At 37.9% G+C, this 17,296-nt stretch overlaps 1 protein-coding gene across 1 annotated transcript in view; it reads right to left on the bottom strand.

The window, feature by feature from the left end:
* The window catches only part of LOC124615505 (anoctamin-8), a 191,267-nt gene that overhangs the window by 132,853 nt on the left and 41,118 nt on the right, over nt 1-17,296 (bottom strand). The window contains exons 5-6 of the mRNA XM_047143460.1: nt 16,064-16,180; nt 7,285-7,391 (exon numbers count right to left, since the gene is read on the bottom strand). Of these exons, the coding sequence (XP_046999416.1) occupies nt 7,285-7,391; nt 16,064-16,180 (224 nt within the window). The remainder of the gene's footprint in view (nt 1-7,284; nt 7,392-16,063; nt 16,181-17,296) is intronic.

The following is a 17,296-nucleotide window of genomic DNA, read 5'->3' as shown; positions in this document are numbered from 1 at the left end:
TTTAAACTTTTTCTTGGTAGGGGAGTGGGTGTGGCGCCACTCCATTGATTGCCGTTTTGTTTCAGGTTCGAAGTGATGAACCCATGTTTCATCGCCTGTAACAATCTTTGACAAGAAATTGTCACCCTCAGCCACATGATGAGCAAGCAATTCCGCACAGATGGTTCTCCTTTGCTCTTTATGGTGTTCGGTTAGACAACGAGGGACGCAGCGGGAACAAACCTTTGAATATCCTAACTGGTGAACAATTGTGACAGCACTACCAACAGAGGTGTCAAGTTGAGCACTGAGTTGTTTGATGGTGATCCGTCGATCATCTCGAACGAGTGTGTTCGCACGCTCCGCCATTGCAGGAGTCACAGCTGTGCACGGCCGGCCCGCACGCGGGAGATCAGACAGTCTTGCTTGACCTTGCGACGATGATGACACACGCTTTGCCCAACGACTCACCGTGCTTTTGTCCACTGCCAGATCACCGTAGACATTCTGCAAGCGCCTACGAATATCTGAGATGCCCTGGTTTTCCGCCAAAAGAAACTCGATCACTGCCCGTTTTTTACAACGCACATCCGTTACAGACACCATTTTAACAGCTCCGTACAGCGCTGCCACCTGTCGGAAGTCAATGAAACTATACGAGACGAAGCGGGAATGTTTGAAAATATTCCACAAGAAATTTCCGGTTTTTTCAGCCAAAATTGGCAGAGAAAAAAAATGTGTTGCATTACTTATTGAACTGCCCTCGTACATTGGCTGTGTGCCACTGGTTAACCAACAATCATGTGTATTATATTGTAAATGTAATACGTGCTCTGTGCACAGTTTGTTTGCTGGTGGAGAGTACTGTGAAGTGTCCGTGTATGTAATCAGGAATTTCTGGCTTTGTATCTACCGAGTACAAGAAAGTTGTGGCGAACATTGTTAATGAGATGTAAAAAGTCAGTTGAAACACACCTTAACAGAGTGGAAAAGGCATTGACAAGAGGAAGGAGACAAATAAATGATCACTGAAGAGACTCGAACCGAATTAGATTTGCTTCTTATTTTATTAATCAGTAATCAAAGTTTCAGTTATGACAGTGCAGGCTTAATTGTAATGTTGGATGCTGCGGATTAGCCTGCTACACGATCGACACTATTTCATGCCTCCACTATGAGACTTCAAGCTTCACTATTTGGGTCTGCACTGCACATACCGGAGCCCCTCCAACTATCAACTAATCTTTGTTCACAGGAACTGTTACATCACCTAGATCTTCTGTTTACATCACCTAGATCTTCTGTTAAGAATTGTGATCTAAATCATAAATTTAAAAACTTAATTCCAACACATAAACTCATAAATAATCAGACTGATGAAAATTGTTGTAACAGACAATTCATGTCTCAAAGAGAATGACCTCCTTCACACCAACCATTATGTATTACAGTAATACCGGTCATATGAAATCCAGTTTGTGGCTTCCTCATGACATCCTGAAAGGATGGATCAAGGCAATTAAGTGGATGCAATATTTCTCAGTTTCTGAAAAACATTTAACTCAGTACCAAACCAATGCCGATTATCAAAATTCATATATAGTTTCAAAGGAAATTTGTGGCTGTCATGATTTTTTTGTAGGGAGGATTTAGCATGTTATATTGATTGGAGAGTCATCAGCAGATCAAGAAATAGCTTCAGGTATGCCCGAGGGGAACCTATCGGGACCCTTGCTGTCTGTGTTGTATATTAATGACCTGGCAGACAATATTAATGATGACCTTTGACTTACAGAAGATGGTGCAGTTATATATAATGAGGTGCTACCCGGAAAAAAAGCTGCACAAATAGGTTTGTCACAAGCTTCCCCGAGAGAAATTTCCCGATATTTCCCTGATTTCCAGACAAGTTTCAACATTTTTCCCTTGCAGATTTTAAGATCTCAAAAATTTATAAGGATTTCCGTGGGATCAAAAACCAAAAGTACTAAAATCAACATCTTTTGTAATGAACTGTTTCTAGATGGAGAAAGCAAGCCAAATGGTATATGTGTCTCATTATAACTACTGTTGTTATTTTATTTCAATAAAACGAAACATATGTGGTGACAAAAATAAGCATTTTCTTAGAGTCGCAAGACAGATTTAAAATACCTTCACTGTTTTCAGAAATAACCTAAAAAAAAAAAAAAAAAAAAAAAAAAAAAAAAAAAAGAAAGAAGAAGAAGGCTTCTTGAAAGAAGTGTATAAGGCAGGGAAGAGTTGTGTAAACCAACACTAGAGGTGACCGCCAATAAAATGTTGGTTCTACTATGTTTTTTTCTGTCTTATTGCTCACTGTATTAGGTCTTTTATTTTACAGGTGGTGTGTGATTTTTCTTTCGAGATATACACTATGTGATAAAAAGTATCAGGACACCTGGCTGAAAAAGACTTACAAGTTTGTGGCGCTCTCCATCGGTAATGCTGGAATTCAATATGGTATTGGCCCACCCTTTGCCTTGATGACAGCTTTCACTCTCACAGGCATATGTTCAACCAGGAGCTGGAAGGTTTCTTGGGGAATAGCAGCCCATTCTTCACGGAGTGTGTTCTACAGGATTCAGGTCAGGACTTTGTGCAGGCCAGTTCTTCACAGGGATGTTATTGTTGTGTAACCACTCTGCCACAGGCCACGCATTAAGTACAGGTGTTTGATCGTGTTGAAATATGCAGTCGCCATACCCTAATTGCTCGTCAACAGTGGGAAGCAAGGAGGTGTTTAAAAAACAATGTAGGCCTGTGCTGTGATAGTGCCACGCAAAACAACAAGGGCTACAAGCCCCTCCATGAAAAACACGACCACGCCATAACACCACCGCCTCCAAGTTTTACTGTTGGCATACACACACTAGCAGATGACGTTCACTGGGCATTCGCCATACCCACACCCTGCCATCGGGTCGCCACACTGTGTACCATGATTTGTCACTCCACATGACATTTTTCCACTGTTCAATCGTCCAACATTTATGCTTCTAACACAAGCGAAGTGTCATTTGGCATTTACCGGCATGATGTGTGGCTTATCAGCAGCCACTGGACCATGAGATCCAAGTTTTCTCTACTGCCAAACTGTCATAGTACTTGCAGAGGATACTGATGCAGTTTGGAATTCCTGTGTGATGGTCCCCTCTTCAACTGTCGGTGGTCCCTGTCAGTCAACAGATGAGGTCAGCCTGTACCTTATGTGCTGCACGTATCCCTTCATGTTTCCACTTCACTATCGCATCAGAAACACTGGAACTAGGGATGTTTAGGAGTGTGGAAGTCCCACGTACAGATGTACGACACAAGTGACATCCAATCACCTGACCACGTTTGAAGTCCATGAGTTCTGCAGAGCACCCCATTCTGCTCCCTGACGATGTCTAATGACTACTGAGGTCGCTGATATGGAGTACCTGGCAGCACAATGCAACTGATATGAAAAACACGTGTTTTGGGGGGTGTCAGAATACTTTTGATCACTTAGTGTATATTAGTACATAGCGTACAAACTGCCAGCAACAGTCAAGATTTTCTTCTTCTTATCGTCCATACTTTCAAATATACAAACTACTTTCGAAGTGCCTAAATGTACTACAATAAATAAAATGTCTATAAAATGCATCACTATGCAATGTACTTGTGGTGAGACAGTCGCAGTTCCTGAAATCCATCGCTCATGGCCTATGGCACCGCAGTCCTGGGTCCATGGATAAACCATGAGAATCCACCGCACCATGCCACACACAGACAAATATTAGACCTTCTGGTGACAAACAGACCAGAACTATTTGAAACAGTTAATGCAGAACAGGGAATCAGTAATCATAAAGCGGTTACTGCATCGATGATTTCAGTCGTAAATAGAAATATTAAAAAAGGTAGGAAGATTTTTCTGTTTAGCAAAAGTGACAAAAAGTAGATTTAAGAGTACTTGATGGCTCAACACAAAAGTTTTGTCTCAAGTACAGATGGTGTTGAGGATCAGTGGACAAAGTTCAAACCAATCGTACAATATGCATTAGATGAGTATGTGCCAAGCAAGATAGTAAGAGATGGAAAAGAGCCACCGTAGTACAACAACCGAGTTAGAAAACTGCTGCGGAAGCAAAGGGAACTTCACAGCAAACATAAACATAGCCACCAAAGCCTTGGAGACAAACAAAAATTACACGATCCAAAATGTAGTGTGAGGAGGGCTATGCGAGAAGCGTTCACTGAATTCGAAAGTAAAGTTCTATGTACTGACTTGGCAGAAAATCCTAAGAAATTTTGGTCAAAGCGGTAGGTGGATCAAAACAAAATGTCCAGACACTCTATGACCAAAATGGTACTGAAACAGAGGATGACAGACTAAAGGCCGAAATACTAAATGTCTTTTTCCAAAGCCGTTTCACAAAGGAAGATTGCACTGTAGTTCCTTCTCTACATTGTTGCACAGATGACAAAATGGTAGATATCGAAATAGATGACAGAGGGATAGAAAAACAATTAAAATCACTCAAAAGAGGAAAGGCCACTGGACCTGATGGGATACCAGTTCGATTTTAGACCGAGTACGCGAAGGAACTTGCTCCCCTTCTTGTAGCGGTGTACCGTAGGTATCTAGAAGAGCATAGCGTTCCAAAGGACTGGAAAAGGGCACAGGTCATCCCCGCTTTCCAGAAGGGACGTCGAACAGATGTGCAGAACTGTAGACCTATACCTCTGACGTCGATCAGTTGTAGAATTTTGGAACACGTATTATGTTCGAGTATAATGACTTTTCTGGAGACTAGAAATCTACTCTGTAGGAATCAGCATGGGTTTCGGAAAAGATGATCGTGTGAAACCCAGAGACTCAGAGGGCCATAGACACTATTTCCCAGGTAGATGCCGTGTTTTTTGACTTCTGCAAGGCATTCGATACAGTTCCCCCACAGTCATCTAATGAACAAAGTAAAAGCATATGGACTATCAGACCAATAGTGTGATTGGATTGAAGAGTTCCTAGACAACAGAATGCAGTGTGTCATTCTCAATGGAGAGAAGTCTTCTGAAATAAGAATGATTTCAGGTGTGTCGCAGGGGAGTGTCGTAGGACCATTGCTATTCACAATATACATAAATGACCTTGTGGATAACATCGGAAGTTCACTGAGGCTTTTTGCGGATGATGCTGTAGTATATCGAGAGGTTGTAATAATGGAAAATTGTACTGAAATGCTGGAGGATCAGCAACGTATTGACGCATGGTGCAGGGAATGGCACTTGAACCTCAATGTAGACACGTCTAATGTACTGTGAATACATAGAAAGAAAGATTCTTTATCATTTAGCTACAATATAGCAGGTCAGCAATTAATTCCATAAATTATCTAAGAGTAGGCATCAGGAGTGATTTAAGATGGAATGACCATATAAAATTAATCGTCGGGAAAGCAGATGCCAGACTGAGATTCATTGGAAGAATCCTAAGGAAATGCATTCCAAAAATAAAGGAAGTAGGTTACAGCACACTTGTTCGCCCACTGCTTGAATACTGCTCACCGGTGTGGGATTCGTACCCAATAGGGTAGATAGAAGAGATAGAGAAGATCCAACAGAGAGCAGCGCGCTTCGTTACAGGATCATTTAGTAATCGCGAAAGCGTTATGGAGATGATAGATAAACTCCGGTGGAAGACTCTGCAAGAGAGACGCTCAGTAGCTCGGTAAGGGCTTTTGTTGAAGTTTCGAGAACATACCTTCACCGAGGAGTCAAGCAGTATATTGCTCCCTCCTATGTATATCTCGCGAAGAGACCGTGAGGATAAAATCAGAGAGATTAGAGCCCACAGAGAGGCATACTGACAATCTTTCTTTCCATGAAAAATACAAGACTGGAATAGAAGGGAGAACCGATAGAGGTACTCAAAGTACCCTCCGCCACACAGCGTCAGGTGGCTTGCGGAGTGTGGACGTAGATGTAGGCAGACATATTGGTGAGATTAGATCAGATATGCAGGGCCTACACATTAGTGGGAAACAACATGCTTCAGATTGGCAGGCCCCATCTATTAGAGATACGTACAAAAATGGCCTGCTATTTGGCTTGTTGCACAATTCCACTCGTGTGGCCACCTATTCATGAGTCACAGACACCATGTTGATAAAATGAGACTGCGGCGATCAATCCACGCAATAGATAATTTGCGCAAATACACTGAGAATCAATACTAATGAGAAGAGGTAGCAACTCATTGTAAAGATGATCAATGAGCTGCAGAAAGGCGTGTAAAAAAGACAATAACACTCTCAGAACTAAATTTTCGGCCATAGCCTTTGTCAAAAAATGAAAGAGCGCATGCGCGCGCCCACACACACACACACACACACACACACACACACACACACGACTTACATGACATTTGCTCATTATGTTAAGAATAGCTGTTACGGTGAACTGCTTTCATTGTTTTCATAAATAAAAAATACAGAATTTTAAACTACGTAAGGAAGAAAGGAATATTAGGGTCAATAACAAGGTCAGGTGGAGTCCAAGTATGATAGAGCAAGATGAGATAAAATTAGCAATTTCATTTTCAAAAGAACCATTCCAGCATTCATCTCAAACAGTTTAAGAAAACAGTCAAAACCTAAATTTGGGTGGTATGGGTGTATTTGAATCCTGCTTCTCTAGAATGAAAGTCCAGTGTCTTACTTACTATATCCCCTCACTGAGTCTTATGGTGATATATCATTATAGTTTTCCATGGCTGATTCTAGGTCTAGTTAATACAATTATTGCCAATTTCTGAACTGTAATATATTAGTTGCTGTTTAATTATTGATAATTGGCCAATGTTTGTAGACTTGCCTGCACTCCACAACAAGAAACAAACCACTCCAATAAAGTAGATGCAATTATAACAAATTTCAGCAATTCAGACGCAGTACTGTCAAATATTTTCAGTTAGGGGTGTTTGACACATCACTGTTTTCGGAGAGTGTACAAGCAATACTCACAGCACAAATCTCGATTCACATCAAGTTTAGATAAAATAATCAGAATTATAACAAACAATACAAAAAGAAGTCACACTAAAAATGTATGTGAAAATAGACAATCAAAGCAAAGATCACTACTGTAATGTGCACTTTGCAGCAATACATGACCACTTCCAGGCAAACTGTAATGAGTTATTAGATACATGAACCTGAGTGGACATTACTTATGTTTCATGCTTCTACACACAAAGCACACTACAAGGGGTACAGGCAGCTACATACCACAGGCATCATAATAGAGATACGTTACCCAGAAAATTAACCCCACCACTGCAGGCACAATGAGGGCTGTGGTGTAGTGACCCAGCCATGCAAAGTACATTGTGATCTTTACTCCAAAGTAATTGCAGATATCATCTACAACAAGAGAAACATATGAGACCTGTGGCCTTGAAGTCTTAATGATATTGTCATAAATGTCTTATCTGAAGGGGTGGAGTGGGGGGTGTGAGGCAGGGAGTGGAGATATGGGGTGTAACAAAGATGTTACGAGTACAGTTAACGCTCTTCTAGCTTTCACAGTATGTAATTACAGCAGGTTAGTCATGTTAATGAATCTCATCAAATGACTGATGCTGAACTCTTCTAGGATCCACTAAAGCAGTATATCTACAGACTTTATGATTAAGGGAAGGAAGATTAGGGTTTAACACCCTGTCATGAGATGACAGAATTTCAATTATTTGTTACAAAGAGATTGGTTTATAAAGATAAATATTTTTGGTGAAAATGTGAACAATAACTACCTTGTTGATAAGCAAACAGAGCTCCAATATTGTATTCACTACAACTGAGCTAATAAATCAACTAAAATAATTTTAGAACAACTGCATATAGAGCTTCAGCTCCCCAAAGAGAGGTTTTACTGAATACTTTGGATCACACAAGTTCACAGAATGTCAACTATATAGATCTATGCTGAAGAATTTCAGAAATCAGCAGAGTGTTCTTCAAAGGAATCAGTGCTCAGATTAGCACATCAAGTGAACATTGTAGCCAAAATCACAAACAGTTGTGGAAGAGACCAAGGTCAACAAAGAAAAAGAAAATCTCATAGTTACCTCATATTGGCCCAAGCTATGAACAAATCTGTAAACTGCTATGGAAGTATTCAATGTATTGCACTCCCATCAACAAATATAAAGCATATATTTTGTAATGTCAAGGACAATATTTGCCCTCGATAAACGTGTGTACTGCATTCCATGCCAATGTAGCATGTTACCATACATCTGATAGGCAATTAGCATAGTTGAGGGAAGGGAGTAAGTTTGTAATAGATATCATAAACATGCCCAAGTGAACCATGTTAGGCAATGAGCTGTCTCTGAGGAGTGCCATCATAAAACAACATTTGTTAAGATTGTTATCAAGCCAAATGACAAAAAAATTTACACCCAGTGTATTGTGTACTGGTATAAATAAATACTGGCTAGGTGTCACAATGTTATGCTCTACTTGGAATCCAGCTACGAGTATGCTACAGCACTTTACAAAGATATCTGCTCATCGTGCGTCTGCCAGGTGATCAGCGGAGTGTGTGTGTGTGTGTGTGTGTTTTATGTTCCAGATTGAGCCTTCAAACATTACATTAGTCTTCATGAGTCATGATATCAACATAATTCTCTGACAAATTGTTGTAAAGACTGCTTGCAGTGCCCCTGATGATGCAACTGGTTGTGTCATAATAAATATTTTTAATACAGCTGTTGTAGTTCTTATTAATATTAAACATAATTTGGTCAGCTGTAGAAATATTGTGCAAAGAAAAGGAATTATTAAGCTACCCAGAGATATGCCTTTTCATCCATTGTATTGGATAAGACTCAGAAATCAGTACCAATCAACAACAACACTTTTTTCCGTTGTAAAGTATTCTACACATTTTTATTGATGGTAAAGAAAAGATGAAAATGGGCAGAGGCGGCTTGTGCACAATTTTATCAGTGTGCTACAATGTGGTGGCCTACAGCCTTTTCATTTGTAAGAATAGTAATCTTAACTAAATTGATTGCGTAAATTTTGTGTGCATAAATTGAGCTGTTTAAATATATTAAAATTTTATACCTAATCATTTAAAATTATGAGGAATAATATAAAATGAAAGAAAAAATGATGGAACTTGGGGGAAACGAATCCCCAGCTGCTGACTTGCGAGTCTGTGATATTAACCACATGGCTACCATGCCATTACGAGATCTATCACTTGACATTTCCTTATACTCTATGAGTAAATCTTTAGAGAGCATTTTACCTTTCCTTTTTCACGTAGTTTGAGACACACTGGTATGCTTCATTCCATGTCCTCCTGTTAGATATATGTATAGAGAAGATCTATGTAACTCTTTAAACATCACTTTCTCCTCCTAGGATCTACTGGAAAAAGGGCTTTTCAGCAGACCATCTACAGAAAACACTTTCATATTGAAAGCTGGTGGCATTTTCCATTTTTGTTGTGTAATTTTATTTGTTCACCGATAATTCTTGCCTTCCAGGCCATTCTCAAGTTATTTTGTGGTTCTGCAATAGAAAAATATGCTTACATAATGAAATGTCAGCATAATTAAATTTGAGTTTTCTATTTTTTTGTTTTGTTTGGAAATGCTGTCTTGTTGGTTTGACAGCTTGATATTTACATTGGTAACTTTAAAAACCTTTGCAATTTGCAAGCTGTCAAACCAGCAAGACAACATTTGTGAACCAAAACAAATAGAAAACAAATTTAAAGACACTGACATTTCATTATGTAAGGTATAGTTTTCTATTGTAGAAACACATCAATCGAGAATAGACTAGAAGTCAAACTAGTCATGAACAAATAAAATTAATACAGCAAAAATGGAAAATGCCACCTTCTTTTAGTAAATTCACTGCTGTGGTAGCTGCTCAAAAAACAACCTTTTATACTAAATCTGCTCATATACTCACTTTCTTTTGACTTACAAGGATAGTAATTTAACTAAACTGAATATATTAACCCATTAATTGATAATTTAAAAAAAAATTACTGAGAAATTCTGTTTATTTGTGTAAGACATTTAAACCTGACATACCACTTTTATCTACAGAATACGTTTCTCAAAAGTAGAGCAGTTTTTTCCAGAAAGCCCCAAATGGGGGTCGTGGCAGATGACATGGGGAGGGGGGTGAAGAAAGGAATAATTGGAAACAAATTTTATTTGCAATAATATTTTACAGTTTTGTTTATTGTTGATTATTTGGACATAAATTAAATTACATTTCGTATGAACTCATGTTTTACATTTGTGTAAGTAAAAAACTTATTGATGCCACTGTTCCATACATTCCATATGTAAGCCTACATTACATTTTCTACTTTTTTTTTTTTTTTTGGCGTCCCTCTTGCATATCACAAATTTTCTTTGTTTTCCCTTGCAGGTTCTTTCTAGGTAATGTCCCAGTGGATTTTTTTCTCACTGTTTCTGGGTCTTTTTCTGCAGTGATGGTCTACCAAGACTTTTAGGATTAGAAATAGACTGTGTTTGTATGTAGCCTCTAGTTATTTGCCTCCTAACTCTAAAAGGGGTATATTGCTGTTAGCATGACAGTACAATACATAAGCATTCACTACTGCAGTATCAATTATGTTTGTGAAAATGGGAAGTACCATTTCTTTCCACGTATTTTTATTCTATATTTATTTATATACCAGTCAAGTTTGTCCACTCCACCCATGAGTTTATTGTAGAGATGTATACAGAGAGGCTGGGGTACTTGCATATCTTTTTTTATCCAATCTGGACCATCTACTTACTTTCTTCTCTGGATATATTCCTTGATGGTTTGACAAGACTCATACATATTTATTCTCTTTCCATACAGCACAGAATATTTTGTTTTTGACATCAAATCTGTAATCCACAGCTCCACAAGGTTCCTCTCTGAATTCATTATCTGACTTGAGAGAGCATTTATTTATATGGTTTGATCAAACTGTCCCTGTTGCTGCTACATTTTGGTCTGTTAAGGTTTTCATTAGATCAAAACTAGTGAAATAATTATCAAAAAAGAAAATGTGGTTATAGGGATTGTTCACCATAGATATTTTGCTCATTATATCTGATGCACCCAAACCTTGCACATCACTGTCATCATTCCTTTTCCCAGTGTACAATTCTGTATGAAAGCAGTATCCTGTTTCTGCATAACACATTGTCCACTGTTTGAATCCAACTGTATGGGTTTATGCCAAATAAATTGTTTGAAATAATGATGCCCGTAATATCTGACCATCTGCTCATCAATACTTATATTTGTTGAAAAACACACCAAACTTCATATAATTTTGATTCATTTTGTCAATGAGGGGGCATATCTTGCAATCTGCAATTGCCAAATTATTATCTGTCAGTTTAGAATTGTCACTGAAGTGCAAATTTTTCTTTATTTCTAAATACCTGTATATGGAGAAACATTTTCTGACACTTCTAATGTCGAAGTCTTCGTCTTCACACCAATACATTTGCTCCTGAGGCAAAGAATGGTAACCTGTATGGCATAAAAAGCCTACAAATTTTCGAAGACAGCCTACCAATTACGTAAATCCATGCCTGTTATTCTGTGTAGAGTATGCGACACTTTCTTTGACAGTGACATTCATTATTTCTTGGCCTAACAGCATTTTGAAAATTTCGATCACTGATTTTCCTTTGAAAGCAGTTACTTGTTCCACAGCTCTGTTTTTATCGTCATTATGCCCAAATGTCTTTTCGTAATCAGGCTGAACTTTTTGCTAATTGGAAACTATTTTAACAATTTTTAAGTCGAACTTCTTTGACCATTTGGGCCATGAAGTACTAGGATCATTTTTGGCCAGAGGTTCTGTATCGGTATTGGCAACTGCAATTGCCTACCAGGAACATCGTTAGGATAAGTGTGTTCCAAAATGCCGTCATCGAATTCTTCGGCATCGGAAACATGATCCAAATTGTCAGGGGGAAGTTCTACAATACCTATCACACCATCATTATCCTTGGTGAGAAAGTTAGGATCATTTATCATATCTACTACTTCGGCTAGTGTGAGGAACTTTCTGGTTCCCATATCTAAAAATAAATGAAAAATATAAGATACAATGATTGTGATTGTACGAAAGTACTTCGTATCAGCCACAATCCCCAAATGGGTATCACTTTAAAACATGAAATAAAACAGACTTTACTAATAATAAATGAACAAAGAAACATTTGTAAGCTACTGTAACCTACTAATTTACAATACGATCACATCATTTGATGAAATAATAAAAATAATGCAAAAATAACAGTTGAAAATTATGATATTTGTATACACGACTTACCATCCGATTTGTGGTTTATTCAACTTTATACAAGAAACCAAATGCAATATTTGGATTCTGCTCTGTCACTCACTTCAGTTAGACTGTCGTCAAATATTATAAGCTATTCAGCATTAAATCAAAGACACTGCTGCCAACTGATGGGGAAAAACACCATCTGGTCCCCAAATGGGGATCGTGGCAGTTAATGTGTTAATCTTATGTACATACACTGAACTGTTAAAATGTCTTTAAATTTTATAATTAATTGTTTAACACTGCAAGAAAATAAAATGTTGGTAGCTCAAGGAATTGACCCCAGATCAACAAATTACCAGTCAGTGCAGCTAACCTTTGTCCATGGAGCTATTACTACAGGCGTCCCTCAAACATCCCTTATACTCTATGCTTGCATAATATGTCATACACAATTTCAAAGAAAAATACTGATTGGTGCTGTGAGCAATGTAGCTCTCGTACTGTCAGAAGGGATGATGTGACATCACAGCATGCACAACTGAAAACCGATAGCTGTGTCCCTTCTCTAAGTTGATTGCAGCACGGCTGACCTACATTTCAGCACTTGACACTGGTTTCTAGTTACCATGGAGAGAGAGCTACAAAACATGTTTTTGTTCATTTTATTTGCCTGCCAGCATGCATTCAGAGAGAAATGGTGTAATTCTGGCTCACATTCAAAAAGAAATGGCGTTATTTTAGTGTGATTTCTGACTTGAATTTGAAGAGCAATGGCATAACTTTAGTGCGCTATTTACAGTTTGCTGTAACTCCTTGGCACATTACAACCGGCTGCCACAGAGAATGGGACAAATAATTTTGAGGGATGATTCTTAATGTAGAAGTTGAAATAATGACTAATACATATTGAATCAATCACTTACTTTTTTCAATGTTTTAAATCGGTTGCCCCTTAGTGACCAAGCAGTGAATCCTTCATCACAATGCTGCTTACATTCACGAGATCTACAAGTATACAACTGAATATATTCCATTTTTGTATCATTTTATCTTTGTTTACCTTATTCTCTCCTTGCTCAGCTTCATCTCACTTTTCAAAACAGGTTGCCACATTTTATTTTCTTACCTTTGGTTTCAAATTACCACCCTCTTTTTCCTTGTTTCATTCAACAAACAAATTTTATCTTTGCCTGGTCTTAGAGAGAACTATGATTTCCTTTCTACGACCTCTTTTTACAGATCACATGCTAAAATCATACCTAGAACAAATAAATTATAATAACCAATTAGTGGACTGAAACCAGCAAACACACTGATATTATCACTTTCATTTTCTATGTTGGTTTTGCAACACTTCCTTCATAGTCCACTCCATACAGATTTTATTATAGTGAAGCAATTTCCCATGCTCTTCTTTTGTTCTTAATCACACAATTTGATATCTGTGGCATCTTACTATTAGTCTATATTCCCTTTTGACTTTCAGCTTCCCTTTTGGATTCACCAGTGTAGGAGAGGGAGAGATCAAGACATTATATTTCTTATATCAATGCAGTATGGTTTTGATTGCTCTATCAGAAATTCAGAAGTGTTAATCATAATTCTGCATTTGGTACACGATGCTTGCTTATATTGTACAGCTGATTTTCTTTAGCTAGGATATATTCATTGAGCCCTTTGGTTAGCAACTGATGACTGATGGAGAAAGACTGTGCAGATAATCAATCACGATCTCTTTAAAGGAAATCTGTCTCATTTACTTTAAGTGATTTTTGAGATGCATGAAGTGTGGATAATATGGTGGAAATTCGAAAACTCACCTCTCCTGAATATGAGCCTTTTTAACCACTGTGCCATGGTCACAGTGACAAGTACTTATTGCAGTGTCCTTAAACAACCGATAATTTTGTTCTGTTTTATGAAATTGTGTGTTATGTATTCTTGTTAACTTCCTAAATTTTCTATCTGCATTTATCTTTTGTCCACGTGGTAGAACACAAGTCTGTTGTTATTTTGGTCTTGTTATACATACAATTTCATGTTAGCAACTGACTCATTTGTCCCACTAAAAAAGCTGTTCTGCTTTATTCCTGTATTCTGAAACATACTCTTTCATCTTATTTTCTGAAGTTACCACTACACTTGTTGAAATGCCAACAGAGAGATAAAATACCTTCTTATCTTTCTGCAGTCTGAAGAACAGACATTGACAGCTATTAGAAAACTGTGAAACACATAGATGATGATAGAATCAATAATACAGGCACTATAGCAGGAAACAATAATTTAACAGTGTTTGTCTCAAAGAGTACAAAGCACTGTGCAATACTATCTAACTGAAAAACATCAGCAAGATGCAATAACTGCTGTATAGTGAAGAAGACTAATGACATCTGGTAAATAATCCAATTGGCTGTTTTGTCAAAAATCATAGCATTAAAAAATATCATATGTAAACCAACAATGATGAAGCTGTTATGTTTCCTGCAGCAAACAAGATAAACCTGCTAGAATAAGATTTTCACTCTACAGTGGAGTGTGCGCTGATATGAAACTTATTAGCAGATTAAAACTGTGTGCCGGATCAAGATTAGAACTCGGGACCTTTGCCTGCTAGTGTGTTAGGCCAGTAGTAACTGAACAGAGTATACTGGGCACAATATGCTGAAAAGTTTGTTAGCAATCAGTAAATACACAAGAAAAGCACTACCACTGTAAATGTTGGAGTGATTGTGTTAGAAATTTGAAATATTAAAAGATAATGAATACTGAGCACTTAGAATAGAAGTAAAAACTGCAAGGAAAAGGTGTAAAAGTGGTATAGAAGCAGTGGAGTAAGCCAACACGTCTCCTGAATTCCAGTGATTTAGGAGAGAGTGGGCACACAAAATATTTCTCCCAGCTAAATACTTTCCTCCTTTTGTACTGTTTCGCTATACTTTATGCCAGAGATTATAACTATTTACAACATTACTGAAATCAGCAGTGACTAGACGTGAATGTGGAATTGTTTTTCAGCATTTACAGCTTACAATATTTGAACTAATGAACATAATGATAAAAGTGAATGCTTGCTCTAATTTAAAAAAGGTATGACATATTTTAGTGCTCAGTTTCAGTCTATTGCTATGTAGACATGGATCTTTGGTTGTCCATGTCACAGATAGCTTAGAGTTTATACCCAATACATAAGCCTGTTTGAAAACTGTTACTCCTGCTCCTTCTAATTTTGCAACTCAAAGTGTTGTTTCCCCTTACTATTATAAAAGATGGATTAATCTGATACAATATAACAAACTTACTGTCATAACTGTCATTTTGATTCTTCTGTTAACATTAACAGGAAACTGCACAAGCTGTGCAGCCCAATTCAACTCATCCATGCAATCAATGTTTCAACTTCTCTAAAACATTTAAATGTCAAACAATCGTGTAGGGAACATTTATACAAGAGAACAACATATCAAAGTAACATCTACTGGTCAAATGAACTGCTATGAATTATTTGGAAGTTAATTCTACCACTATCATAACAGTAATAATAGGACAACTGTCTACATCCTAGATGACAATAAGATAAATTAATTTTGCATTCAACAGAAAATACAACTTTCATAATTCTAAACTAACTTTAATGAGTCACCTATCATGAAGTAATGCTTATTTAAACTCACAAATCTTGCTAGTTTTCAAATAATGTGCAAAGAAGAATAAATCAGACATAGAATACAAGACACAAAATTTGTCTTACCCAAAGGTTGCTTGCGAAAGAAGTCACGAACCCATGACTTCTGTAGCTTCTGGAGTGATGGAAGATCATGAAGTGGGAAGACTTGGGAGATGATTCCAGCAGACAAGCATTTTGGCACTGCAGAAAAAGTGTTAATTTTACTTTAAACTAGTAACTGCCTGCAATTAAATCCTCAGCAAAGGTTGCTGATGTATATATTTAATATAAATACCTTCCATTTCAAATTAATTATGTGAACTCTGAAGTTAAATCTAAGATAAATCTCAAAGGGTGGGGATAATTATTATCTGAAGGGGGAAAAGTAATGATAAGGTGGGGAAATAGGAAGGCAGTGAGAGACTGAAAGGACAATGAGGTCAAAGAAAATAGTCAGGAATGAGACTACACTGATACTACGCTTAGAATATCCCAGGTTTGGCTGCTTTTCAGGCAATATGTCTTATGAGGAAATGAAGTACCTACATGAAAGGACATAACCCTAACAAGGGAGGCAGTGAGGCAACACGAGAATCCAGGGAAACAGATTTACACTGAAGTGATAAAAGTCAGGAGTAGCGATATGCGCATACAACGATGGCAGTAGTATCGTGTACACAAGGTGTAAAAGGGCAATGCATTGGTGGAGCTGTCATTTGTACTTGGGTGATTCATATCAAATAGTTTCCAATGTGATTATGGCCACATGATGGGAATTAACAAACTCTAAACATGGAATGGTAGTTTGGACCTATTTTGAAAATCTTAAGGGAATTCATTTTTCTGGGATGCACCGAGTCAAAAGTGTGCCAAGAATACCAAATTTCCAGCATTACCTCTCACCCGCAGAACGCAGTGGCTGATGGCCTTCAATTAATGACCAAGAGCAGTGGCATCTGCGTAGAGTTGCCAGTGCTAACAGATAAGGAAAACTGTAAAATAACCACAGAAATCAATCTGGGACATACGACAAACCTATCCATCAGGACAGTTTGGCGAAATTTGATGTGAATGGGCTATGACAGCAGACAACCAATGCAAGTGGGTTTGCTAGCACACACCACCTACAGAGTCTCTCCTGGGCTCTTGACCATAACAACTGGGGCCTAGGTGACTGCAAAACCATGGCCTTGTTAGACGAGTCCTGATTTCCGTTGGTAAGAGCTTATGACTGGGTTCAAATGTGGTTCAGATCCCATGAAGCCATGGACCCAAGTTGTCAACAAGGCACAATGTAAGCTGGTGGTGGCTCCATAA

The sequence above is a fragment of the Schistocerca americana genome, chromosome 5, assembly GCF_021461395.2.
Source record: "Schistocerca americana isolate TAMUIC-IGC-003095 chromosome 5, iqSchAmer2.1, whole genome shotgun sequence".
NCBI classification, from domain to species: Eukaryota; Metazoa; Arthropoda; class Insecta; order Orthoptera; family Acrididae; genus Schistocerca; species Schistocerca americana.
This window is presented reverse-complemented; position numbering and strand designations above follow the sequence as displayed.